The following is a 27,499-nucleotide window of genomic DNA, read 5'->3' as shown; positions in this document are numbered from 1 at the left end:
GATGACTATTTACTGATGCAGCACAGGTTACCTTTACCTAAGACACAACACACACACACACGTACCCAGTCCTCATAGTGCCTGGTCCCATTCTGCAACAGGTCCTCCAGCTGAATAGTACAGTTGGCTACAAAGTCGTCGTATCCGATCGGCGCATCGTGGAAGACTGACAGCTCGAGGCTCCTCCCCTCGCGGACCTCGGTGCAGAACTCCTGGTGCCAGGCGGGGCTGTTGGTCTTGGTCCTGGTGGCGGTCTGGCCCAGCCGGGCCTGGTCCAGGTTCAGGGCCAGGTAGGGGTCCAGCAGGAAGGAGCCACTCTTCCCCACAGCATGACGCAGTGCCCAGGGAGTGGGCTTCAGGTCCACAGCCTCACACACGCGCACCTTCAACAGACCACTGAACACAGGCATGGCCCGGAGTTGGTGGTGGGGGTGGGGGGGGGGGGGTGTTTCTGTGTGTGTGGGGGGGGGGGGGGGTGTTTGTGAGTGTCTCTGTGTGTGTGTCACTGTGTGTGTAGTTTGTAAGCTGTGTGTGTCCTGGTATGTGGAGGGAAAGTCTGATGGCTGTTTGACCAGTCACTGCATCAGATGGACATACATACTCCTGCTACATTCCAGCGTTCAATTCGGTGTTTTGGACTCTCAGTCATCCTACAGTCATGTTAAACACAACTCATATATGAACACGGCAGAGATAAAGGGAAGAAATCTAGAAGGACCACTACACACACCAGGTATTTTGCTTCCAAACCTTCTCGCGCCAACCGGCTCGGGATGGAGCTCCGCTCGTTTGTTTACAGTCCGTCCGGTGCGCTAGACAGGATCTCGGTTAAACGGAAATAGCTGTAGCGTGAAAGAGAGTGTAGTGGCTGAAGAAACCTTGAGACGAAAACACGTTTAGCGGGGCATTTCTGGTTGTCTGACCACTGGAGACTACCTCAACAGAGCAGCCGTCTCTCCTGGGTCAGGGTGGAAGAGAGCGCGAGCAGCCGCGCCTAGCCATCCGGGATCCGTGCTCGGTCTTGTGCCGCAGCTCAAACCCGCTAATCTCTTCGGTTGATTTTAAAGGTAACGCGATGTTGGTGCGCGGGTGCTACGTTTTTCTGTTTGGTCTTGCAGCTAACAAACTGAACAAACAATTAGCGCAGCTCACTCTTCGTTCTCTCTGTTCTTGCGCGCGCCCTCCTGTTTCCCGTCTCTCTGCTGAATCCGTGAGTGAGCGCGAGCTTCAGGAAATGCGCAAAACGCGTCAGACGCGCCGCCTGCCCCTTCTGTCGAATAGGATAGTGTGACTGTGTGCAGATGGGGGAGAGGTGTGTTTGTGCGCGAGAGGGACAGGGCTGGGAGGGGGGAGGATGGAATTCACCCGCGGGCCATAGAGGGTGTGTGTGTTCGTGTGTGTGTGTGTGTGTGTGTTCGTGTGTGTGTGTGTGTGTGTGAGAGAGAGAGAGAGAGAGAGAGAGAGAGAGAGAGAGAGAGAGAGAGAGCGAGAGGAGAGAGAGAGAGAGAGAGAGAGAGAGAGAGAGAGAGAGAGAGAGAGAGAGAAAGAGAGAGAGAGAGAGAGAGAGAGAGAAACTAGCAGACACCAAATAGTCAATCAGCCGGTCTCTGCCCTATGCATGGTCCCAGTCACAAAAACACACGAACACCCCCCCCCCCCCCCTCCACCCCCAGCTTGCACATGAACATGCACATACACAGTGCTGAGGTGAGAGAAGATATGGAGCATATAACAGGCTTGAATTAGCTCTCTCGCTCACTTTCTTTCACACACACACACAAACACACAAACACACACACACACACATCTTTCTCACGCTTACAGTATATGACATATTTATGTGTAGAGATAGCTGGTCCAGGGGCTCAACAACAGATTGTAACTTCGATAACTGTCTTTAGTTGGAATCTGTGTGTTCCCACAGTTCACACTAACTGTGGCCTGACCAGGCCTGTTGCCATCTGCAGGTTCAGGCGTGTGTGTGTGTGTTTATGAGAGAGAGAGAGAGAGAGAGAGAGAGAGAGAGAGGGGGGGGGGGGGGGGGGACTTAGGGCCCTATTTTAACGATCTGAAACAACACGCATAGGGCAATTAACTTTGTAGGCGGGACTCCTGCGCTGTTGCCATTATACCGGCGGGATAAATGACTTTGCGCCTGGCGCAATATAAAATGGGTTGGTCTAAAATAGCTACATTAAGGGAGACTGGTTATGGTTGTAACACTTTTTTCTTCAGCACCTAAAAATACCTTTCTTTTTTAACTACACGTCGGAAACTTGTAGGCAAAGTACCCATACTTGTCTACTACAAATGGCAACAATTTGATTGTCTTACAAGGTTGTCCTTTGTTACAACCAACCCCACTACCGGATTAGGTTGCAAGACATACTGGAGTAAGTTGTAACAGGTAGATAAAATGCACAAAAACCAAGTGACTTGCCACAACAACTGTTTTATTTTCAATGAATGGCTGCAACAATAAAATGTGTGAATATGGGGCGTGTATGTGCATATTGTGTGTGTTTGTGCATGCACAGGTGTGATTGGTGTGTTCATATATCTGATGTTTTTTGCTTTTCGAAGCTCCTCCTCTTCCAATGCCAGCTTCACTGGTGTATCAGTGAGGATTTCCGAGCGCCTTTTCATCCTACTCCTACCTGTCTCTTTGGTTGTAACACTTTAAAAACACGTGTTACAACCATCCCCGCCACTGTCACCCATTGTTTAGCTTGCTGTATTGGCATGGTGCTTTGAAATTAGCAGGAGGTTGATACACCATTCTTTAATAGAGAAACTACAGTTTGACCCGACATAACTCATACAACATTATCTACAACGGTAGAAGTACTAAAAAATTACTTTTTTTTTTTAACTTTTGTACTTCAGAATTACATTTTCTGCTGTATCTTCGGGAGAGATAGCAACACAGACTGGAAAACCTCCATGTGGTATCGTAAAGGAACCCTGAGGAAACTGAAACTGTCACATGACTCCTATCTTATCCCTGAATCGTGGAATTGGTAGTGTTACAACTCTCCCCGTGTTACAGCCATACCCAGTCTCCCCTACTAATGGGTGTGGGTTGGGCGTAACGTGCAATAAACCAATCAGAGCGTCACCTCACATTCCCTTTAAGAGCAGGCGCTTGTTCCATGGCAGATTGTTATTTTAACGGCGGATTTGCCAGGCGCAAGCCAGGAGCGGTTCACAGAGGAGACCGACGTTCTCCTCAGGCCCGTAAAAGATAGAGAAGTGACATTGTATGGGAAAGGCAAAGCAGTTTTCTCATGGCACTAAGTTGCCCACTCATGCTGCTCATTCAAAATCTTATTTTTATATAGGCTATATTTTATTTTTTAAATTGTTATATTTTTAAATTGTTTAGTTCTTAGAATTAATTTATATACTTTTTTACTTAATTTAAGACCCGTATATGTTTATTGTTTGCACCGTCCTGCCACAGTAAATTCCGTGTTTGTGTACATAGGCTACATTGATAAACCGAATTCTGACTCTAATTCTGATGGGCATGGGAGAAGAAACCCAACCATATTTGCTTTGGTTAAACAGGCGTGGGAGGAAATTGCCACAGTTGTTACAAATCAAGTTCACATAAATAGAGATTTCTATATATTATATTCTATTCTTTCTAAATATTCGTAGCATTGCAGGAAGAAGACCCTGGCTTCGACAGCAGTGCGCACGGGCCAAGTTTGCACCCTTAACATAGCATCTGAATAACGGGCCATTGACTTTAGACTACGTTTTTTCTGGTCTGTGGCGGAATTGTTTTTCTGAAACTGCAAAATAGCACCAGGGAACGTTTGCGCCGGAACGTGCCTCATTTTTTCGCTGAACCGCCCGGGGAGCGCAAGGACATTCCCTAATTTACAGACGTGCGTCTGTGGAGGGAAAAGTCCGCTTTGCGTCAGTGCAAACTAGGAATGATAGGCCTACTTGCGTCGTTGACAAAGTCAATTGCGCTGGGTGCAAGATAGGGCCCTTACACTTTAATGTTCTCCACCAGAGAGAGGACAGAAAAACTGTATAACCAGAAAATACTCTACTGAGAAGATCTACCAGAGAATATTCTCTACGGAGATGATCTAGAGAATACTCTACTGAGAAAATCTACCAGAGAATAATCTCTACTGAGAAGATCTACCAGAGAATACTCTACTGAGAAAATCTACCAGAGAATACTCTACTGAGAAGATCTACCAGAGAATACTTTACTGAGAAGATCTACCAGATTATACTCTCTACTGAGAAGATCTACCAGAAAATACTCTACTGAGAAAGTCTACCAGAGAATACTCTACTGAGAAGATCTACCAGAGAATACTCTACTGAGAAGATCTACCAGAGAATACTTCACTGAGAAGATCTACCAGAGAATACTCTACTGAGAAGATCTACCAGAGAATACTCTACTGAGAAGATCTACCAGAGAATACTCTAGTGAGAAGATCTACCAGAGAATACTTCACTGAGAAGATCTCCCAGAGAGAGTTTCCATCCATGGAGCTGACGTTTCAGAGGTGCATCTGGACAGGCTGGAATTGGCACGAAACACAGAGGCATTCTACAAGAACATCTGGCGCTATCTATAGGTGGTAGACTTCCGATTTGAGTCACCACATGTTTGTGACACATGACCGAACGTGAAATATGATGACTTCATCGTACATTATGTGAAACAGCTGGATTTGCGAGATCATGACCATAAATCCGTCCTGCCATGCTCTAATTTATCTGTTTGTGTCTAAACCACAGGGGTTCAGACCAGTCCTCTAAGAATCTACTGGCAGCTCCGGGTGAAGTTAGCCCGTGATAGACGGTTATAGGCAGATGGCTCATCCAAACACCTCCCAAGTATTTATATAAGTGCCCGCCTTTGTCCAAACAGTTTCCAAATACAACTTCCCAGATGTATATGTGTAACAAACCATCCAGCAAGTCAGGTTAGATTCGTCTGGCCACCCTCCCATCCAAAATGGATCTGGTCAGACCAATCACAACCGTGTATTTGATTTGGAGCGGGTATAATCCAATGATGTGTCGTTTTCGTAAACAAACTACACAACTAACCCTAAACAAGAGAATGTTTCTAGCTCTGATTGGCTGTATCTATCTGATTCTACTCAACTGCAGCAAGGTGGCATTTTGGTCTGGGCCCGCTGACGACACATTGGAATTTGAAAATGTGGATTGCTCTGGCGATGCCAAGCTAAACTAAATAAACGAATGTAGCCTAGTTATCCAATGACTTTTGTGCTCATCATAGCCTCTGTGGTCATATAACGATACCTGTTCACATGTTGCGCTGTAACATATCTTTAATAGAACGTTACTACTGTTCAGAGGAGGTTCTAGAGGCCAATTGTATAGAGGGACCGGTATTGTTGTCATATAGTTTTCTTCACTGCATTGCAGGCATTAACAGGCAAAAGAGCATGTTTATAATTCTTCAGACTCTGCATTTAGCGGGGCCAAAAGGGGGTCCAGCTTGTTGTCACAGGGGCACTGTCGTCGTCGTCGTCGTCCCCCCCCCCCCCCCCCCCCCTCAAAACCCCACCTGCTACTGTTGTCTGCAAATTGTGAAAACACTAAGGCCGTAGCGGCTCCGTGTATTTGACCCAGATGTCTCAGTCCGTGCTACTGTCACCATCCTGTGTTAAAAAGCAGTATGGCATCAGACAGACTGACGTCATGAGAAAAGCCGTTTGGATAGACGCTATCTTACAACTTGTCAGTAGGCGGCGCTGTAAGCACACGGATTGCAGGTGCACCGCTTGTACTGTGCTCATTACTTCACTATATCGGAGGGCCACCGTTGGAAACGTGTTTCATACATTTCAGGAGGCTATTCAATGCTTAATTAATTCCTGAATTGTGCACAAAGGCTGTATGCACATTCATCATTATGGATATTATTATAGCCTAAAGAAAGACATAACACAAATACTCATATATTAAATGTATTTATTTACATAAAATGACAACTTTTAAAAACACAATTCAGGGCAAAGACAAAATACGGCATTTCACATATACAGGTTTAGTACTGTAGTCTATTGTACTGTAATCTAATGTAGTCAAATGGCAGTTACAAGGAACTCCTGTTCAATTTAAAACAACGACAAACAGTCCCACCACAACCGGGAGGACAGTACGTCATATTGTTTATTAATCTTTAGACAAGAAGTGTATTGTATTTGGGAGGTATTGAGGATGCGCATCGCACTCAAGAGCTCTTTATTCAGAAGTAAAATGTGCGTTTCTGTGGTAGAGAGTTCAGTGTGTCCTGAATGCATGGAAACCATTTCTCTTCAACTCTCTTTCGCCGAGAGAATGTGTTATCATATCCAGACAATAAGTTGGCCAACAACAATCGGATCATCCACGTCCGGACGTGGTAAAGCTTGTCCGTTTTTACAAAGTCAAATGTCGAAATCAGAGTCGCTATCCGTTACCGAAAGATGCGTGTCCCCTTCCCCATGCTCCGCGCTGCCCATGGGGCTGCATTGGGTTCCCGTAAGAGCGTGCATGCCGTTGGGTCCTATCCCGTGATTTTGCAATCTGAAAGAGTAGGAGAAGGTTAGAGAATTAGAAAGAACATCAAAAGTAGGCTATTTTAACAAAAATCAAGAATCCCGGTGTAGAATCCGCCTTGAATTACAAACACATTGACACTCAATCACGCGTGTTCGTGGGTCTAATTGGGCGTGCAAGCAATTAACTTTCCACCCAAACATCCACCATAGGAAAGGACGGAGGAAAGAGAGAGAAATGTATAGTTTGGACCGAGATAAAGATATGGTCTAACTACTTTTTGTCAAACACCTTCCAACATTGTGCTCTTAACAAGGAAACCAAATATCTCTCCTAAGTAAATATTAGACGGTATATATTATTTCTTAGTTCAATTTTTTTTTTAATGTATAGGCCTATAAGCTTTTATAAAGCAATGAGCACACATTAAATGCGTTCATATCATAATTGTGGATTGCTTTATTTGACAAATACATTTATAAGAGCTTTTTTCTTCTCGCAAAATGTACATAGGCTCTACTACAACCGAAAATTGGCCGCAGTTTTTCATTCATCAAACTATTTAGATGACAACTTATCCAAGTTGTATAGGCAAACTATTTATTTCAGTTTGAGTTCGCCTAACATCCTAACAACAACCTATGATATGCTCAAATGTAACTGTTGTTATTGACCGAATATTGTTCTGCTTTTTTTTTCACAGGCTCCTTCCGCATGGAGACCAAGGTGGTAACAGTGAAAGAGTCCTCACCTATTTTTGGCAGCAGCAGCGCGATCCCTCTGTCTCCGATTTTTGAACCAGTTTCCAACCTGGGTTGGTGTAAGCCCGGTGGCTTGCGCCAGCTCCCGTTTCTTTCCAGGGTTAGGGTACGGATCCTGCAGGTACCACTCTCTTAGAAGCCCGCGCGTGCGCTCCTTAAAGCAGTGCGTCTTCTGCTCGCCATCCCAGATGGTCCTTGGTAACGGGAACTTCTTCCGTACTCGATATTTGTCCACTGGCCCGAGTGGCCGTCCACGTAGCTTCTCCGCTTCCCGGTAATGTGCCTCGAGCCACATGGCTTGCAGTTTGCCGTGGGAAACGCGCGTAAAGCGGTGCGTCTCCAAGATGTGATAAAGTTCACGAAAACTTCCCGTGTGATATGCGACCACGGCGCGAGCTCGCTGCACAGATTCGTGCTCTGTGATGGAGTCGCACGTACCATGAGCAACCGGTAGAGACCAGAGAAAACGTGCAAGTCGCTCAATGTCCCCCGTTTCCTCCAGAGTCTCACACACACTGGCCACCTGTGCGGCAGAGAAGCATAGCCCCGGGAGAGCCACGGGAGTGCAAACTGGGGTCTCCTCCGGTGACCGAGCGCGAGGTAAGATAGTTGGCCGGTCGGTGAAGTGGGGAAGGAGGAGACGGGAGGCGGACAATAGGTCAAGCGGCGATCTGAACACCATTGGTGCACCGGAAAAAAACGGAGAAATTAGAGCGTAAGTTGCGGGTCACGTCTTTGTACTGTCTGACTGGGGCTGTGGGTTCTCTCTCTCTCTTTAGCTCACCTGAAAGGCGGGGTGCGACACAGTGTCTCTCTCCATTGGTCACACTGCGCGGTTGTAACGACAGCGCTGCCAATCACAGACCAGCAAGCACCGCCCTTTGCACAAGGGCTCTCGGTTTGGTTAGGATGCAACTGGGTCCGATCATGGACACATGGACTGTTGTTTAGCTTTGCACCTAGTCTACCAACACAGACACAGAGAAAACGGCCACCAGATGATAATGAGGACAGTAAGGATGAGGTTGGTGGTGGTGGATGGAGCTTGGTACTGGGAACCAAAGGTTAAGTCAAGATTAATAAACGATGGAATAAACGATGGAATGCAGAAAAAGCATTTGTATATTTGTTAAAATATACCAGACCAGACTGACTTTTATTGCGTCTTTCATGGACTTAATATAAATCCACAGAAAAATGAGGACAGGCACTGACACAATAACAAACATTCTTGCCTCCCCCCCCCCACATACACACACACACTTACACACACACGTTCACAAAGGGTACTGGTCCAGATCATATGGCTTAGACTAGAGTGTGTTAATGCTGATTGAATATGCTTCTCTATTAGTCTAATGTTAGGTGTAGACCTATGATAATCCCAATGTGATAGAATGGAGAACGGCTTAACATCAAATTCGATTTGAAATGAGAAAAGTGATTATAATAACGGTGGACCACTTAGAGAAACATACGCTCTTTGGTCCAGTTTTCCTTCCTGCTGGAGGACCTGATGTTTGACGTTAGCCGTTATGACCAGGACAAGCAGCTTAGCGAAAACACCCCATGCAGAGAGGCTGGGTTGGAGTCGAATGCTCTCTATTTGGTGACAAAGTAAAAGTGTTTTGTGTGTTTGTCTGCCTTTGTCTCTGTCTGTAAATGTGTTTTAGAGAACTGTAGAGTAGCACTTTATTGATTCTCAAAGGTAAATTGCACTTACAGTAGCAGAGGTTTCAACAAAACATACAATATACCCACATTTTTGTGGGTATACTGTAAGTGTTTCAGGTTGGAAGGGGACTGTTTTAAACACAAACACACACACACACAATGTCTGGTGAAAAGGTAGTGAACTAAATGGAAGAGGAGTGGTTGAGCTCAAAGGGTTAATGCCAATTACTCCCACAGACAGATGTCCCAGTCTGATCACCGGGCCCCAGTCTGTGAGTGTGTGTGTGCTTGCCTTTGTTGCTGGGTGAGTAGCTGTTTCAAATGTTTTTTGTTTATTTCCTGAAACGGACCACCGGGACACTGTTGTGTCAATGTGAAACTACTCTCCACTCCTTTCTCTCTCTCCATTCACTGTGTGTAAATGTCTGTGTCAAGGCTATACTCGTACCCATTCCTTATTCTGTATGTCTCCCTCTTTCAGAGAGTGTACGTGTGTGTTTGTAATCTTGGAGATGCTACTGATGAGGAGGGGCAAGGTAGTAGAAAGGGGAGAAGGAGAAGAGGAGGGTGACAATCGACACAACCAAAACAAGCAGAGGAGCAAAACGAAAACTTTAGTGGATTCCTCTCCCTTCGTATCTCCCTTCCTTGTTCCTCTAGACAATGCGCCCAGGTCCTAATGAACCCTTTAACTAACCCTTGTGACCTAACACTTCACTAAGTGGGCCTCTTAAGCCCTCCAACTTTAACCCCTGATCGGTTCCAATAAGGATCTTCCCCCTCAGCCTGCTCACAATCCCCTCGTTAAGACGCTCTCACTTCCTGTGTGCTTCTGTGCTTCTGTGCTCGGACAAGATGCTCGACAGGTTTTTGTTAGGGTAAGAATGGAAAGAGCGAGAGAGAAAGAAGAGTCTGGGAGGCCTCAAAGCAGAGGAGAGGAGAGAGAGAGCAGGGTAAGAGGGTGAGAGGTGAGGCGAGGTGACGGCCCCACCATCACCCCCCACACACACAAACACACAAACACCTCCTGGCAAACAGCATACTACATGACACGACACTGGTAAGACTTACCTCCTGATGTACTGCTAGGCAGGTGTTGGCTGTGTGTGTGACACCTCAATGGGACAAGGAGGGGCAGGTGAGGACAGGTAACTGGACCTAATCCAGAGCTCTGATTGGAGTGTAACCTGAGGGAACCTCTCAATCCCTCTATTTAGGTGGAGCGACAGCCCAGCTTACATTTACATTTATGCATTTAGCTTAGGTCTGCCGGTCAGACAGAGCTGCTGGTTAGACAGAGCTGCTGCTGTTTGACAGAGCTGCTTGTTAGACATAGCTGCTGGTCAGACAGAGCTGCTTGTTAGACATAGCTGCTGGTCAGACAGAGCTGCTGGTTAGACATAGCTGCTGGTCAGACAGAGCTGCTGGTTAGACATAGCTGCTGGTCAGATAGAGCTGCTGGTTAGACATAGCTCCTGGTCAGATAAAGCTGCTGGTTAGACAGCTGGTTCGATGCTAAATGTGAATTCACTGTTACAGTATATTCATTTCTCAGATATCTCACAAGAACATTCTCATCGATTTCCCTCATTTACAGATAGTTATGGGTGCAAGTTACAATCTTTCAGATTGTCTAGTAGTCACTCACAACTGAATCAGAGCAACATCTCTCCACCACACAAGAGCACCATGCAAACACACACAAAAACATGTGTACCTGTAAACAAAAAACATCAAGATTATAATAATGAGATATTCAATTCTAAAACAGCATGGCATCCTACTGGACATGGCGGTAGGTTAGAATGTGTGGACCAGATGTTGATGCTGTAATTAAATCATTATCCTGTGATCTGTAGATATCACATCATCGCTGGGGTTGTTTTTAATTACTCTGTGTGTATGTGACAAACATAACTGACCTGACAAGCAAACATACCCACAGTAAAAAATATAAACAGCTGGACAACAACAACACACACGCACACACACACAGCTGTTTAGCTGAAGGCAGGTTGTTCTGAGAGAGAAAGATAATGAAAGAAAGAGAAAAGGTGGAAGGTGATTGACAAAGTGGGTTCTGAGAAGCAAACATTTCCCCATCGTGATTATTACTGGAACAACTATGGCTTTCTATGCATTCACATGCTCCAAATGTCAAGAGGTCTTGAGAGATTTGGCGAAAGCCCGACGAGATAAGTTTTCGTGCCGTACGTATTTAGTTGGTTGTTTATAAGGCTTAATCCCATGTCTTGGAGCAGCATCTGCCAGTGTCGGGAAACGGAACAAGTTAGAAGAAGGAGGAGCGGCGATGAGGAGAGAACGACGACGGAAGACACGGAACAGGAAGGGAGACGGAACTTGAGGAATGAGTTTGAAGCGAGAGGGAAAAACACCACTCACGCTGCAGAGGTCAGGTGGGTTGGAGAGAGGGGTGGGAGGGGGGAGGAGAAGGCATTGGTCAGTGAAATTGGAGGTGAACGTTGAGTCTATCCTGTCTGGTGTGGGTCTGCATAATCCAGTCTAATCTGCTGCGTGTTTAACCCATCTGAGCAGCGAGAGATGGATTATCCCTCTTACAATGGCCTCTCGCTCATCTGCTAAATTACTCCACTCAAAATCATATGCTGTTCCTGACACACACACACGCACACACACGCACGCGCCAGTTCCCTCGGTCGACCGGTCATGTGTTCAAACTCTCATTTTCTGTCCTGAAATTGCAATCAGAAGAAGCCGAAACAAGTGTTGAAGGTGTGCATAGAAGCTTGCAAACATGCACGTGTTCTTCCTGGAGATTTCCCAGAACTGCCATGGAAACTCAAGGCTTCACATCTCACATGAACTGGTAATGAATGACATCGGAAAAGAGAGAGGGTGGATGAGAGGAGGGAGGGAAGGTGAGGAGCAGTGATGAGAGAACTTGCACAACAAAACAAACAAACTCCAGCAGCAGGTTGTCTATGCGAGGTTCAAGGTGTGTGACACCAGGTGGAACAACTCAGGGGACAACGGCGTCAACCATCTTATTCTCTCTGAAAATGAAGACCAACCACGAGACCGGTGCCTGCAGCTAAATAATGACTGTCTATGAAAGTATGAATGCAGCGAGTATGTGTGCACCTGCATGTTTCTGTTCAAAAGGATGTGCAAGGGCACAAAGCATCCGCTCTCGTCACCAGCCATCCAAGCACTCCTGTCTGCTGGACGGAGATGTGATAAATGGTTTCAAGGTTGTGGAAAGACTTTGATCTAACCATCTATTCAGCACATTCAAGGAAGAAGTGTGTGGAGTGTGGGCTGTGGCGAGGAAGGGGGAGGAGACGAGAAAGCGTGTGGACAATGAGGGAGAACATGGCAGATGTCAGGGTAACCACCATCTCGTTTCATTGTCCCACTCCCTTCTCTACAGACGTCAGCATGTCTGGAATGGTCCCCCAAATATTTTGTTTGTTTCCTTGACATTTAGTGTCCTTCCAGGAGCTGCTTTGCCAGGATGGACTGAAATGTCAGAGAGGAGGGGAGGAGTAACCCATCATTAAATCAAGCCCCACCGCCCCCACCCCCACCAAACATACACACACACACACACACACACACACTGCCTGTAATCCCCTAATCCCCCTGCAGATTGAGAACACCTTCAAGATATATGATTGCGATGGGAGATTATGATCAAATTATGTTGAGGGTGGATTAGAAGGGGATGCCCCTCTCTGGTCCACCACTGAGACAGGCTGGAGACCCAGAGCACCGACCCCAGCGGAGGAGTCTCACTCATCCCTGATGTGGGCACACGACCTCCCTCGCAGATCTGCGCTTTGACAGTCAACAAACACACAGTCATTGACAGACACTCTGACCACTGGTCCTTGGCAGGTATTTTATTTCATATATAGACGCTTTCTGTAATCAAATGTGAGTGCAATCAAACAACAGCAAATACAAACATTACCAATGCAGTCTGAGAACCAGGAAACACGGGGTTAAACTGGAAGCCTGTGGCAGGGGCCATGGGGCCCCTTGGCCCCCTGATGTTGGTGGGGGGGAGTAGCTGGGGGGAAGGGGGGGGGCCTTGCCCTCACATAGTCCAAAAGGTTACTTCCCATTCACTTGACTTTGAACAAACTAGAGAATATGAAAGACCCCCGCACCCTGTCTTAGAACGCTCTTCCCATACCTCAGTCCAGACGGTGCTCTCCCACCGCCCCATCTTACCCACTAACTCTTCTCTCTCCGACCCGGCCCTGCGCCAAGAGTTCTCCTCTCCCCTCTCCTCCTCATTACCATCATCAAACAGAAAAATATACATTTAATCAGAATTTCAATCAACAGCAGGAGCCAATCAGAGTCCAGAGATCTGCAGATGAGATCCGTTGAGGCTTGTGGTGCCAAGCGGAGGGTTGGTGGGGGGGGGAGGGGTGAAAGAACTATGAACATGTAGAACCCAAGTCCTTGTGTGCCCCAGGATGGAACAACACATGCGTGTGCAGGGTGCAGGTTGTGTGTAAGGTTGTAATGTGTGTGTGTGTGTGTGTGTGTCTGTGTGTGAACGGTGGAGCGAGAGGGCTGGTATGTCAGGCAGCACAGTCCTGGAGCTGAACAAGGAGCAGAACCACAAAGTTACCAACCCCCCCCCCCCTCCCCCCCTCCAACCTGCTCCTCCAAGCACTTGTAGCACGCACACACGCACACACGCACGCACAGAGTCGCTCCGTACGGCTTGTGAAGTCAGGTGATCACTGTCAACAACATCCACAAAAAAAAGAAACAAAAAAAAAGAAAAAAAAGACACAAAAATTAACTCAATGGTAAAAATCATCTCTACCATTACGATGCTTCAGTTCTTTAAATTTTTAACATTTCCGAAAAGAGATTCCTCCTGGTTTAAGCAGAGTGTGTGTGTGTGTGTGTATGTAGTCCCCTGCCACACACACACATACGCACACATACACACACACACACTCCAACACAACGTCCCCATGTGGAGAGAGGGAACATTGCCCAATGGAGACACTCCTCCTCTGGGTGGCTGGACCAATCGAAGGAGGAGACGGGGGTCGTTACCATGGCTACCAGGGGTCCTCTAAGTCAGCAGCGCTCTGAGAGAGAGAGAGAAAGAGAGAGAGAGAGAGAGGGAAGAGGAAGGGAGAGAAGAAAGGAGAGAGTGGGAGAGCGCGAGAGAGAGTGAGAGAGAGATAGCACAAGAGAAAGAGAGAGAGAGAGAGAGAGAGAGAGAGAGAGAGAGAGGGGAAGAGAGAGATCAAAGTTTAATCATGCATACTGGCCCACGAATGGGAAGCATGTCAAAATGAACAGGTGTTCCTTTTTGTCGTTCCGTGTGTTCAAGTTGAGCAGAAGTTAAGCTGGGACGGCTCTAGTTTACTCTACCCAGCCCCACCTGCCTGGTGCACCAACCTGCCCCACCCAACATGCCCCACCCTCCCCACCAACCTGCCCCACCCAACCTGCCCCACCCGCCCTGCCCCACCCGCCCTGTCCCACCCGCCCTGCCCCACCAGCCCTGCCCCACCCACCTTGCCCCACCAGCCCTGTCCCACCCACCTTGCCCCACCAGCCCTGTCCCACCACCCTTGTCCCACCAGCCCTGCCCCACCCCACCAGTAAGACTGCCAGGGCTCCTTCCCCCACTCACCTGGCAGATAGACAAACACTGCTAGAAGGGGAAGCGCATCTCAATAGTTTATGGAGCTGTCCTGTCCTAGACTCCTCTCCTCCCCAGGCACGCAGTAGAACTGGACGGGTGGAAATACAGCCCTCCATCAGCCGTCTCCCTGCATGCACTCACACAGCTCTACCAGCTGTGGCTACCCCACAGGAGGCCAGCTGGACTAGCACTACGCAGGCTCTGAGCTGGGGACTAGAGCTATGGGCTACATTGGGGCAAGACCAGGAGGAGCGCAGGATGACATGACTGGTTCTAACCAGCTCTGGTCATCACCTACAGGAGGACATGACTGGTTCTAACCAGCTCAGGTCATCACCTACAGGAGGACATGACTGGTTCTAACCAGCTCTGGTCATCACCTACAGGAGGACATGACTGGTTCTAACCAGCTCTGGTCATCACCTACAGGAGGACATGACTGGTTCTAACCAGCTCTGGTCATCACCTACAGGAGGACATGACTGGTTCTAACCAGCTCTGGTCATCACCTACAGGAGGACATGACTGGTTCTAACCAGCTCTGGTCATCACCTACAGGAGGACATGACTGGTTCTAACCAGCTCTGGTCATCACCTACAGGAGGACATGACTGGTTCTAACCAGCTCTGGGCATCACCTACAGGAGAACATGACTGGTTTTAACCAGCTCTGGTCATCACCTACAGGAGGACATGACTGGTTCTAACCAGCTCTGGTCATCACCTACAGGAAGACATGACTGGTTCTAACCAGCTCTGGTCATCACCTACAGGAGGACATGACTGGTTCTAAACAGCTCGGTCATCACCTACAGGAGGACATGACTGGTTCTAACCAGCTCTGGTCATCACCTACAGGAGAACATGACTGGTTCTAACCAGCTCTGGTCATCACCTACAGGAAGACATGACTGGTTCTAACCAGCTCTGGTCATCACCTACAGGAGAACATGACTGGTTCTAACCAGCTCTGGTCATCACCTACAGGAGAACATGACTGGTTCTAACCAGCTCTGGTCATCACCTACAGGAGAACATGACTGGTTCTAACCAGCTCTGGTCATCACCTACAGGAGGACATGACTGGTTCAAACCAGCTCTGGTCATCACCTACAGGAAGACATGACTGGTTCTAACCAGCTCTGGTCATCACCTACAGGAAGACATGACTGGTTCTAACCAGCTCTGGTCATCACCTACAGGAGGACATGACTGGTTCTAACCAGCTCTGGTCATCACCTACAGGAGAACATGACTGGTTCTAACCAGCTCTGGTCATCACCTACAGGAGAACATGACTGGTTCCAACCAGCTCTGGTCATCACCCACAGGAGAACATGACTGGTTCTATCCATGACAAGCACCCAACTCCTTCTGTACACTACAGAGGAACACACGTGACCACGAAGCAACCGCAACACAGACATGACCAGGGAGAGGGTCTCAATGGTAGCCAGTCTCATACAACCCAGTGGACAAGACAGACAGACATGTAACCCAATCACTCGCACATCAAAGTTCTGGAGCTCCAATGCTTTATTTGAGGGTTTGTTGCTTACATTGAACTGTATTGAACTGCTGAAACACACACCATCACCTTAGCATGGCCTCATATCATATGAACCACACGTGAGATAAGCAGGTACAATGCATGTACTGGGATAAGAAAAGCAATCATAAACTGGTCTCAGACACACACACCTTACAGTTTAACGCCCAGTTCATATCAAAACGAGACAACATAGTAGTTAGTAGATAGTTTTGCACCTTTAAGAGCACCTGCCAAACTACAATTTGCATACCTTTTTTGTTGTTGTCGTAAACAACTTATTTGATGATGGGATTCATTTCCAAATGTTCTAGATACATTCTTAGGCGTGGCAGGGTTTACTCACAACAAATCTCTTTGCCACTGCTCCATAAAAACGCTCTGAGCTGTCTCCAAGAAATGTGCACTAGATGGAACAGGATGGGATGACTGGAGACTGGTGCTTCTACAGCACAGATGAAAGGTCCCATCTGCAGCCATTCGTACAGGTCATTCTGGGATGGCTTCCCAAGCACACACAGAATGGGCCGTGAACAACCCAACCCACTCTTGTAGTCTCCACTCAGGTTGAGCCCACCCATGACTACAAAGCCCAGAATGCACTAAAAACACTTCATTGGCAAAACCCAAACCCTTTTGGGAAAAGATACAATGAGCTCCCAATTAGGGCCAGTGTCATTTCCTTACATAAACACACACACACACACATTTATACACACACATACACACACAGTGGGGGTGGTGGTCTATGTTTGTGCGGGCTGTTGTGCTAGAGACAGAGCTTGTGTCCATGTGGTCTCCAGGTCCAGATGCTACATGGTCTTCACCAGGATTGGTCGTTCTGTCCTGTGGGGTCCCTACATGGAGGTGGGGGAGAGGCTGGGCGGTGAGGCTGGGTGTGGGGCTGGGGCTGAGGCTCAGGCAGAGGAGGGGCGGGCTGGTCTGCCCCCGCGGGGGCGGGCCCATCGTCACCAGTCGGGGCGTCGGGCGAGGGAGGGGGTGAGGGGGGCGAGGCGGGGCGCTCCTGGTCCTGGCTGGGCGGGCTCTCCTGGTGGCCGGGCAGCCGGTAGGAGGTCAGGGCCTCCTCCAGCACCGAGCGGTACTGGCCCCGGTGGTGCAGGCGGAACTGGCGCAGCGCCTCCAGCAGGTGGCCCGCCGGGCCGCCCTCCTCGCCCGCGCCGCCGCCTCCCCCCGCGCAGGCCTGGGGCGACACGCCACCGTCAGACACACACACACACACCACGGACTAACCCTGGCCAGATTGGGGATCTTTTCTCAAGGAGTGACCAGCCCACACCCTCAATACACCCAGGAACATGGCACACACACACACACAGCCACACCACACAGTCTATTGTTAAACTAGACACACACACACATCCTGCTATATATAACTATACAAACAGCATGTTCTGGGGAGGTCAGGTGCATGGTTGTCCCAGTGGCAGTGAGAGGACGTGTTCTACCGGGCTCTGGTACTGTCCAGGTCTACAGACACTCGGAGACAGCGGCTCAACACCCCAGGATGCCATGGTGTTAAGGCGATGGATGGAAAAGAGGTTTAGTGTCGTTTCTACAGGCGTCATTTTCCCTCGTTTCATGTCACAACATGACCATTTCCAGACAGACAGACGGGCAGACAGACAGTAACAGACAGACAGACAGACGGGCAGACAGACAGTAACAGACAGACAGACAGACGGGCAGACAGACAGTAACAGACAGACAGACAGACGGGCAGACAGACAGTAACAGACAGACAGACAGACGGGCAGACAGACAGTAACAGACAGACAGACAGACGGGCAGACAGACAGTAACAGACAGACAGACAGACGGGCAGACAGACAGTAACAGACAGACAGACAGACGGGCAGACAGACAGTAACAGACAGACAGACAGACGGGCAGACAGACTCCTCTGACAGCCGTGTGTGGGCTGAAGCAGGCTGCGCCAGTCTGAAGCTGATGGAGGGGGCGGGGCGCTGGGTGTGAGAGGTCAGAGGGATCAACTCACCCCTTCCTCTTCTCTATGGGGGTTCAGCTTGTTGTACACAGCCTCGATTACACTGCGCCTGGGAGGAGACACACACACACACACAGGTCAGCCAACACACTGCGTCTTAGGAGGAAAACCAAGGTACAGCATGCTTGATTCATGAGGTCATGGGGAGTCTGATTGGCAACAAAATGAAAGGATGTGAGAGCGTGCTTGAGTGTGTGTGTATTTACTTGCTGGCCAAGCCTCCTCCTGGTGGGAGGTTGCTGATGTTCTCAGTGGCGATGTTCCTCAGGACAGACACCAGGTCAGGGAGCCCCTCCTCCCCACAGCCACCCAGCAGCTCTACGGAGACACACACACACGCGCGCGTAAGCGCACACACAAACACACCGTCACAGAGTGTGCGTGTGTCTGTCACCTCCGTGTCTCCCTGGCAGCTTTGGGAGGGAGGGGCAGGCCAGACTGGGGGGGCGGGTCAGACTGGGGGGCGGGTCAGACTGGGGGGCGGGTCAGACTGGGGGGGCGGGTCAGACTGGGGGGCGGGTCAGACCGGGGGGGGCGGGTCAGACTGGGGGGCGGGTCAGACTGGGGGGGCGGGTCAGACTGGGGGGGCGGGTCAGACTGGGGGAGTTTTGCTTAAGGGGACTGGGTGGGTCAAGATATTGGTTATTGGTTACAGGAAAAGAGTTTGCAGGTCGTCAATTGGAATCTGGCAGTGTGAGAATACAACAAATAATTTCTATGGGTTTTAGTGTGTTTATGAGTGAGTGAGTGAGTGAGTGAGTGAGTGAGTGAGTGAGTGAGTGAATGAATGACATGCATGTGTTTGGAGAAGGTGTGTGTGTGTGTATGTGAGAATGAATGACATGCGGGGTTTGGAGAAGGTGTGTGTGTGTGTGAGCGTGTGTGAATGAATGACATGCGGGGTTTGGAGATTGTGTGTTCTCACCCTCCACGCGAGACTCCAGGTACTTGTCCAGTTCCTCCTCCTTCTTCACAGCCTCTTCAGACACCTTGGGGGCACCGGGCAAGCACACCAGCACCACGCTCATGTTGTCCCTGCTCCCCTGGACCCCACGCACACACCACAACAGCCTGTTACACCTTGTCTACGGGCCTAAGCTCTCTCTCTGTCTGTCTGTCTGTCTGTGTGTGTGAGCGTGCGTACCTTGTGCAGGCAGGTGTCCACCACGGCGTTGCACACCTTCTCCAGGTCGTCGCACACCTGTAGCCGCGAGCGGACAAACTCGCACAGCTCCTCGTTGGACATGACGTCCCAGATGCCGTCGCAGGCCAGCACCACAAACTCGTCGCCCTGGGCGGCGCGCTCCATCACGCACACCTCGGGCTCGGGGCTGACCAGCTGCTCCGTGGGGCCCTTCCCGTCCACGCACTTGTAGTCGTAGTCGCCCAGGGCGCGGGACACGGCCAGCGAGCCGTTGACCCTCTGGATCATGACGGAGCCGCCGGCGTTCTGGATGCGCTCCTTCTCGCGGGGGTTGCAGGGCTTGTGGTCCTGCGTGGAGAAGCCCACACGGCCGTCGCGGCTCAGCACGGCCCTCGAGTCGCCGCAGTTAATGAAGTAGAGGTGGGTGGGGCTGAGGAGCACGCCCACCGCCGTGGAGCCGCTGCGGTCCAGCCCCTGCCGCAGGTCCGAGAAGCTGCGCATGTACTCGTCGATCTTCAGGAAGCCCGAGCGGATGCCGTCCTTCACGCCGTCCACCGCGCCCGCCCCGGGGCTGAACTGCGCGCCCCCGGTCAGGATGTGCTCCAGCAGGTGGCCCGAGCAGTAGTTGGCCACGCGCGAGCCGGCGTGCCCGTCGTACACGGCGAAGAAGGACCAGTCGGTGAGTCCGTGGGGCAGGCCCACCACGGCCGTGTGGGCGTCCTCCATCTCCACGCGCCAGCCCTGCATGGAGCTCAGGCCGTAGCGGAGGCCGTTGCCCTCGCCGTGGGCGCAGTGCTTCTCTGTCTTGGGTTTGTCCAGGAACGCGCCCATCGCTGCCTACACCTGGGGGGGCGTGGGGAGAGACAGACAGAAGGAGGAGTGTGAGATGTTCGTTACATGCTCAAGTCACTGCTTGATACATTCTACTCCATCTACAGAGAGGTTCTTGGAAGATACATGGTACCACCTCCACCAAGGTCATCAGTGAACTAGAGACAACTCCTGCCCATCCAATAATCTCAGATCGACACCTCTGCCCATCCAATAATCTCAGATCGACACCCCTGCCCATCCAATAATCTCAGATCGACACCCCTGCCCATCCAATAATCTCAGATCGACACCCCTGCCCGTCCAATAATCTCAGATCGACACCCCTTTCCGTCCAATAATCTCAGATCGACACCCCTGCCCGTTCAATAATCTCAGATCGACACCCCTGCCCAGCCGATAATCTCAGATCGACACCCCTGCCCGTTCAATAATCTCAGATCGACACCCCTGCCCGTTCAATAATCTCAGATCTACACCCCTGCCCGTTCAATAATCTCAGATCGACACCCCTGCCCGTTCAATAATCTCAGATCTACACCCCTGCCCGTCCAATAATTTCAGATCTACACCCCTGCCTGTCCAATAATTTCAGATCTACACCCCTGCCCCCAATAAACTCAGATCTACACCCCTGCCTCCAATGACCTCAGATCTACACCCCTGCCCCCAATAATCTCAGATCTACACCCCTGCCCCCAATGACCTCAGATCTACACCCCTGCCCCCAATAAACTCAGATCTACACCCCTGCCTCCAATGACCTCAGATCTACACCCCTGCCCCCAATAATCTCAGATCTACACCCCTGCCCCCAATAATCTCAGATCTACACCCCTGCCCCCAATGACCTCAGATCTACACCCCTGCCCCCAATGACCTCAGATCTACACCCCTGCCCCCAATGACCTCAGATCTACACCCCTGCCCCCAATGACCTCAGATCTACACCCCTACTGTCGGCTAGGATTACCAAGACAGTGTCATTGTTCTATGCTTTCAAGAGAGGATAGAAGGTCTCCTACAGGACCAGGAGTACGGGGGGGCACTTGAGTGCTTGTTTGTTTGACCAGCTGGTACCAAGCTAGTGATGCTGACATCACCACGGGGCATCAGGGCTGGTAGACGGACAGGAAACATCTCCACTGAGCTCTGCTTCACAGCAGCTGACAGTCTCACAGCAGCTGACAGCCTCACAGAGCACACCTTGACTGGAACACCAATTATTCAAACACACACTTTTCTTTGAAGTAACTTAAACCCTTCCTAGGCTCTAGTGTTACTGCGTGGGCCACGCCAAGCTCGCTGCCGGCTGGCCGGCACTCTCCAGAGGCCCCAGCTTTAGAGAGCAGCACCAGAGGAAGGTCTCCCCAGTCACGTGACCAGAGCATCAGTCCTTCATCACGTCCCTCACCGTCCACACGGGAGAGAATCACGTCCCTCACCGTCCACACGGGAGAGAATCACGTCCCTCACCGTCCACACAGGAGAGAATCACGTCCCTCACCGTCCACACGGGAGAGAATCACGTCCCTCACCGTCCACACAGGAGAGAATCACGTCCCTCACCGTCCACACGGGAGAGAATCACGTCCCTCACCGTCCACACAGGAGAGAATCACGTCCCTCACCGTCCACACGGGAGAGAATCACGTCCCTCACCGTCCACACAGGAGAGAATCACGTCCCTCACCGTCCACACAGGAGAGAATCACGTCCCTCACCGTCCACACGGGAGAGAATCACGTCCCTCACCGTCCACACAGGAGAGATGTGTACCCTCCCTACACTCTTACACACTCACACACACTCACTCTCTTACACAGGCCCTCCCACAACTTTACACACACACAGTTACACACACACACACACACACACAATGACAAGCATGTGCCCAAAAAAGGCTGGTAAACGCGAGTAGTGACTCCAGCTGGCCTTAATGGAATGAGTGTGTGTGTGTGTGTGCGCAGTGTCATGCCACTTGTGCAGTCCTGTGTCTCTGAGAAACACACACGGGTCTATTAATACCCCTGTGGTTTGGATTTCAAGCCTAGGGTGAGAAGGGTCACCCCATTCATACCTCCACCATGCTGCCACCCTCACCGGTGTCAAACTCTACGACGCTAGCCTCTCCCTCCCTCCCTCCCACTACCCCTCCCTCCCTCCCACTACCCCTCCCTCCCTCCCACTACCCCTCCCTCCCTCCCACTACCCCTCCCTCCCACCCTCCCACTATCCCTCCCTCCCACTATCCTTCCCTCCCTCCCTCCCACTATCCCTCCCTCAATCCCTCCTTCAAGAAGTGAGCGTGCATGCTGAGGTGTGTGTGTATGTCATCTGTTGTTTTCGGCAGCAGTGATCCTCTCTAAAAATAAAACAAACATACTGGTGTTGCCTAGCGACCTTCCGCTGCAAACACCCTGGTTGAGCTTCATTCAGCAACATCCTTCGTCTGGCGTGCACGCGCACGCACACACAGAGTTCTACTGACAGAAAAGGGTAGTTGCATAACCCAGGCTTTACAACACAGCCAAAGACTGTATGGACACACGCAAACACATGGAATTGGTGCTAGAATCTAGGAAGTCTACAACGATCTATTGACGTCCACTTCACTCACTAGTGAAACTAATATGGGCTCTCTCAATCCAAAGAGCTATCCTAGTTTCACTGAAACCCTAAGTTTATATTGCACTCTCGACCACTCAACCATCGAAACTGCCGTCATTCATCTCTCTCAACCACAGGCCGAAACCAGACGCCACCCCCCCCCCCCCCCCCCCCCCCACGCACACACAGACACACGCCAAGAACCACTGGCTCTTCAGAGGGAAGTGGAGGTCAGCGATTGCGTAATGCTACTATGCGCCTGGGTTCAGCTCTGTGGTCACACACACACCCTAAATATGCCCTCACACAAATCAAGACCCTGGGCTCCAAAGAGGCCAAGCAACACCTGACTCGCACGTCCACCTCTCGTGACCATGTGACCCGGGATGGCAAACAGATAAGGTTTGTCTGAAGTGGCACACGAGCCTACGCCCTGACACACCCACTTCCAACAGACACTTCTGTGCCCGTGTGAGCGACCCTAGCCGTCACACACACTGTCACATCACAGCTGTCCCTCCTGTAGAACTGTCATGCCCCCCCCCCTCCTCCTCCTCTCAATTGACATGAAACACCCTAATCACTTAGAGAGCTGGGGTCAAAATCCATGCTGTCACACTGTAGGTCACCTGCTTAGTTTGACCCTTAATCTTGCAGGGGTCACAGTTCACCATATTCTAGCTAGCATTGCGTTAGTGTCACTTAATCCCACCTGTGATATTCTAAAATACAGGAAATATGTTGCGGGGGTCCTGAAGTTTCACTGACTTGGTGTGAACACAATGGTGTTTAGCAAAACGTGTAGAACCCCGATCGTTTTCTCATCGTACAACTGGAAGGAAATGGAAAAGGAAAAGACCTCTGCATTCTTTTCTAGTTTTTCCTTTTACCAATTTGGTTTAAACAAACGAATCTATTAAATCAGCATGTGATCTTGCTAACAATATCAGAAGCTAAGCAAGTTTAATGCTATTCTATTTGCGGATAAAGATTCCATAGTCGTCAAAACCAGTAAATAGCAAGAGAGTTGGTGTCGTTAACTAGCCAATTTGATTAGGGAGGGGGTACGTTACAGATTACATAATCCCATGAACCATGCTAATATTACGCTTGATCCGATTGGATTATTTCTGACGCGCGCAGTTGTTTGTTGACTGCGCTACACTGCAGGCAGAGCCAAACGCAATAAACGATATGATTACGCATAATGTCAGTTTGTGCGTCCATAAAAATCTAACCAACTAGCTGGATTGAAATAGCATCTGTGCAGTGAGCTAGCAACACCATTCCTCCAGATGCACTTACAAGTTGTTAGCTATCTAGCAACAATAATAGCCACTAGCTAGCCCCCGACGTCCGGCTGAGACAGGGGTTTGTCTAATCCCTGGAAGAAGAAAAAACACATTTTATGAAGTTTGAAAGATTATAAAACCATGTAGGTAGCTGAAGTAAAACTCAAAGATAACCACAGTGTGTTATGAATCAATTGACCTGTTAGCCAGAGCTAAGTACGTGTGTACATTCCTAATTCAATACGTTAACTATTCAATTGCACGCACCGTTCCATTGCATTTCCAGACATTAGACTGGTCCTGGCCTTACGAGTAGGCCTTACTCGCTAGCCACTTTAGCAAGCTAGCTACATCTAACAGTATTGTTAGCTAGATAGCTATCTAATGTAACGTTAGCTATATGGCTAAGAGTGTGTACGTCAAATGATCTTCGCATCAATACTTACGTTTTCTGGATGTAATTACAAATATAGTTTCAATTCGGTGCCTGGGTGTTATTTTTCGTATATATGTAGCTAATGTTAGCTACCTAGCTAGCTGTCTCGTTATGTTTCCTTATTTGACAAAAATAAACGAGATTGGCCTCAGATGAGCGGCGATAATTCCTTTCTCGGCGGTTCCCTGCTTGGATGGCGTTGGTTTTTACGCATGTTTGACACCAATGATGTTTCTCACAACAAACTAAAACAATTCTGTGTATTCGAAATAATTGTTGACGGTCCGAATTAGTTATATTAGATAACACAAATAAATATCGCACTTTCGTCCATTGAAAGGCCAGCTATCCTTCGACTTTGGGTACTGAACAAGGGGAGGTGCTGATTTAAGTATTTTCTCTATGGTTGGTCAGATATTCGTACCATTACCTACATCGATTGGACCTTGTTACTGCCAATCAGCTCTACCCCTGTTCGAAACAACCACTTCATTGGTTAATGTCCTCCCTCTAACCTTCTGACGTTAGGCAAGGGTACACTCGTTTTGCTGTGCAGGTTGAGAGGGCGGCGTACAAGCAAGGAAAGTTTGTGAAAACAGATTCTCAAAGTTATAGTTCAGTATTTAATATGGATATATCCGATCCGAATATGACACACATGGAATTTAATAAAAGGAACTCAGTTATTTATAGTGTCACCAATCTGGTGATGGTAGGAGGTCAATTTGGGTTTTGGCAGATTACGCTCAGTCTTATTAATGAATAACTCATCAGATATCCGAAAAGATCCCTCAGGAACCAAAAAGAGTTATGAGACTGGTCGGATTAAGTCTTTTTAAACACCCAAGTAAGTGTGTTTTTGTATGTATGTGTGTGATTCTGTGTGTGTGTGTGTGTGTACAATTCTATTTTCAATGCAGGAGGATTAGGGTGGTCAGAATTTGATCATTCTTCTCTGACAGGATGTTCAATCACAGTTTATCCTGAGTACTTACTCTCTCTCTGTACTTGGGTAAAGTGGCCCGCTGACCCCTCGGGTGGGGTATGTGTATGATTGCTCAGCCCCTGGCAGACTGCGGCTGAAGGGGGATGGTTTTTCAACCAAGCAGCTTTATCGTCTTGTAAGCAGCTCAGGAGAGAAAATTAAAAACTGTTATGTCTAATCTGCAGCACCAAGAACAAGTGGCACACGCTCCAAAATCTGAGCTTTGATCCTCTGTGTTTACATGGCTCAGCTCTCTCTCACACACACACACGCACGCACACACACACACACACACCACGCACACACACACACACACACACACATACACACCACACACACACACACACACACACACACACACACACCCACACACACACACCCACACACCACGCACACACACACACACCACGCACACACCCACACACACACACACACACACACACACACACACACACATACACACCACACACACACACACACACACACACACACACACACAGCCTACCCCAGACTCCTGCTGATAAAGGCCCACAGATTGTGTCCTGGCCCAGATGCATGGGGGGAGGGGGGGGGGGGGGGGGGGGGGGGAGGGAGGGGGGGGGGCAGGAGAGGTGCTGGGTATTGAGCTGCACTCTCATTTTTTCAGCCCAGAGATCAGCAATGGGACATCTAGGTCACATCATTACAGCAATCTTCTGCTTGTTCATTCCCAGCTTACAGAGCTTAGGGGGACAGATCCCCTTCATTCACACACACACACAGACACACACACACACTAATACATCACCCACAAGGAATGCAAAATATGTATTTACAATCTTAGATTTATCTTCAATCAATCTGGCATTTTGGAAATAGTCTTTTTCGTGCAGGCAAAATGCTTTGTCTAACAATACAGGGAGGACATTTAAGGAATTGAGCAGTTGTGTTAATTATATTGCCTGTCCATTTGTACATTTATCAGCAAGCAACCCATTTTTCTCAGATTCATCATTTTTTTCTGAATTATATCTGTCTTCTGTCAAATTTTCAAATTATTAATATATTTAATGTTTTTTACTATTTTTTACTATTCTTAAATGTGACTCCATCTGTCATGCAGTAGAACTCATACAATCTTCAGTAGTTTCACTTTTTCTTTTTCAATTGACCTTTCAAGTCGAATGGTTTCACTCACCCCGGTTTGAACAGACTGTCTATAGTTAAGGAATCGTTGCCCTCTGCTGGTTAATATTTGACATCTTATGAAACAATGAATTACAACCATCATACTAACCTACAGGCGGTGCTGTGCAACAATGTTTCGCCAAATCTGAAACTAAGCGTTCTGAAAAAGAACTTAAAAAAGTCAGCTTTTACAAAATGAAAGGACAGAAAGTGTTCTTCTACAAAAATCTGTAGTCAATCGATCAACACTAAGCATATTCCAGTTCCAGTGATCTAATTATGGTCTCTGGTCTAAGAACAGTCAACATCCAGACGTACATGTTGTAAATATAAACAGGGAAGTTTGAGTCACTTTGTCTGTAGGTAGACGTTTAAAAATTCTCTGCTCCAGGTGAGGCTCGAACTCACAACCTCGGCATCGCTCAGCTGGACACTGTCATATAAGTACCGCGCGCTAACCGATTGCGCCACTGGAGCTACGCCGATTCCGTTGATAAATACACAATACGACCAAGCAATTAAAAGGGAAGTTCATCAATACGTTAATTTCTGGTTATGTTATTTTATTCTGTTTTTATTCATGTATGTCCACTTCTATCCTGGGTGTTATGATTGGGATACCTAGGCTCCCCAGATCCGTTTGTAGCAACTGAACCTACAGCTAATTCAACCAGGGAATATAAAGCCTATCAAACAAGCAAATGGTGATAGCTAGCTAAAGACACTGTCACCACATTCAGTCAATAGGTACTATTAACTTTGCCTTGTGGGTTATTTAAACTAATGGTGCAATTAGTCCTC

At 48.9% G+C, this 27,499-nt stretch overlaps 3 protein-coding genes and 1 non-coding gene across 7 annotated transcripts; all 4 read right to left on the bottom strand.

Moving 5' to 3' along the window:
• Nucleotides 1-5: 5 nt before the first annotated feature.
• Nucleotides 6-474, bottom strand: prkcea (protein kinase C, epsilon a). The gene has a single exon (XM_047032645.1). The coding sequence runs from the start codon at nt 408-410 to the stop codon at nt 6-8; it is 405 nt and encodes a 134-aa protein (XP_046888601.1). The 5' UTR covers nt 411-474.
• Nucleotides 475-6,046: 5,572 nt separating this feature from the next.
• Nucleotides 6,047-8,047, bottom strand: six3b (SIX homeobox 3b). The gene is made up of 2 exons (XM_047031825.1): nt 7,307-8,047; nt 6,047-6,582 (listed from the first exon to the last, which is right to left on the bottom strand). The coding sequence occupies exons 1-2, from the start codon at nt 7,996-7,998 to the stop codon at nt 6,444-6,446; spliced, it is 831 nt and encodes a 276-aa protein (XP_046887781.1). The 5' UTR covers nt 7,999-8,047; the 3' UTR covers nt 6,047-6,443.
• A 4,805-nt stretch (nt 8,048-12,852) lies between these two features.
• On the bottom strand, nt 12,853-24,930 carry ppm1bb (protein phosphatase, Mg2+/Mn2+ dependent, 1Bb). 4 transcript variants are annotated; one of them, XM_047031819.1, is made up of 6 exons: nt 24,557-24,930; nt 19,378-20,220; nt 19,159-19,276; nt 18,440-18,551; nt 18,225-18,282; nt 12,853-14,092 (listed from the first exon to the last, which is right to left on the bottom strand). In XM_047031819.1, the coding sequence occupies exons 2-6, from the start codon at nt 20,206-20,208 to the stop codon at nt 14,063-14,065; spliced, it is 1,149 nt and encodes a 382-aa protein (XP_046887775.1). In that variant the 5' UTR covers nt 20,209-20,220; nt 24,557-24,930; the 3' UTR covers nt 12,853-14,062. The 4 variants fall into 4 exon arrangements, with proteins under 4 accessions (XP_046887775.1, XP_046887774.1, XP_046887772.1 ...); XM_047031818.1 differs by lacking the exon at nt 12,853-14,092 and adding an exon at nt 16,177-17,408 and having other exon boundaries at nt 19,378-20,229; XM_047031816.1 differs by lacking the exon at nt 12,853-14,092 and adding an exon at nt 16,177-17,408.
• Nucleotides 24,931-27,081: 2,151 nt separating this feature from the next.
• On the bottom strand, nt 27,082-27,175 carry trnai-uau. Its single transcript has 2 exons — nt 27,138-27,175; nt 27,082-27,117 (listed from the first exon to the last, which is right to left on the bottom strand). It is a non-coding gene; the product is annotated as a tRNA-Ile (tRNA).
• Between the last annotated feature and the right edge of the window lie 324 nt (nt 27,176-27,499).

The sequence above is a fragment of the Hypomesus transpacificus genome, chromosome 13 (assembly GCF_021917145.1).
Source record: "Hypomesus transpacificus isolate Combined female chromosome 13, fHypTra1, whole genome shotgun sequence".
NCBI lineage: Eukaryota > Metazoa > Chordata > Actinopteri > Osmeriformes > Osmeridae > Hypomesus > Hypomesus transpacificus.
Note: the sequence above shows the minus strand (reverse complement) of the source record. Positions and strands in the feature narration are given on the sequence as shown.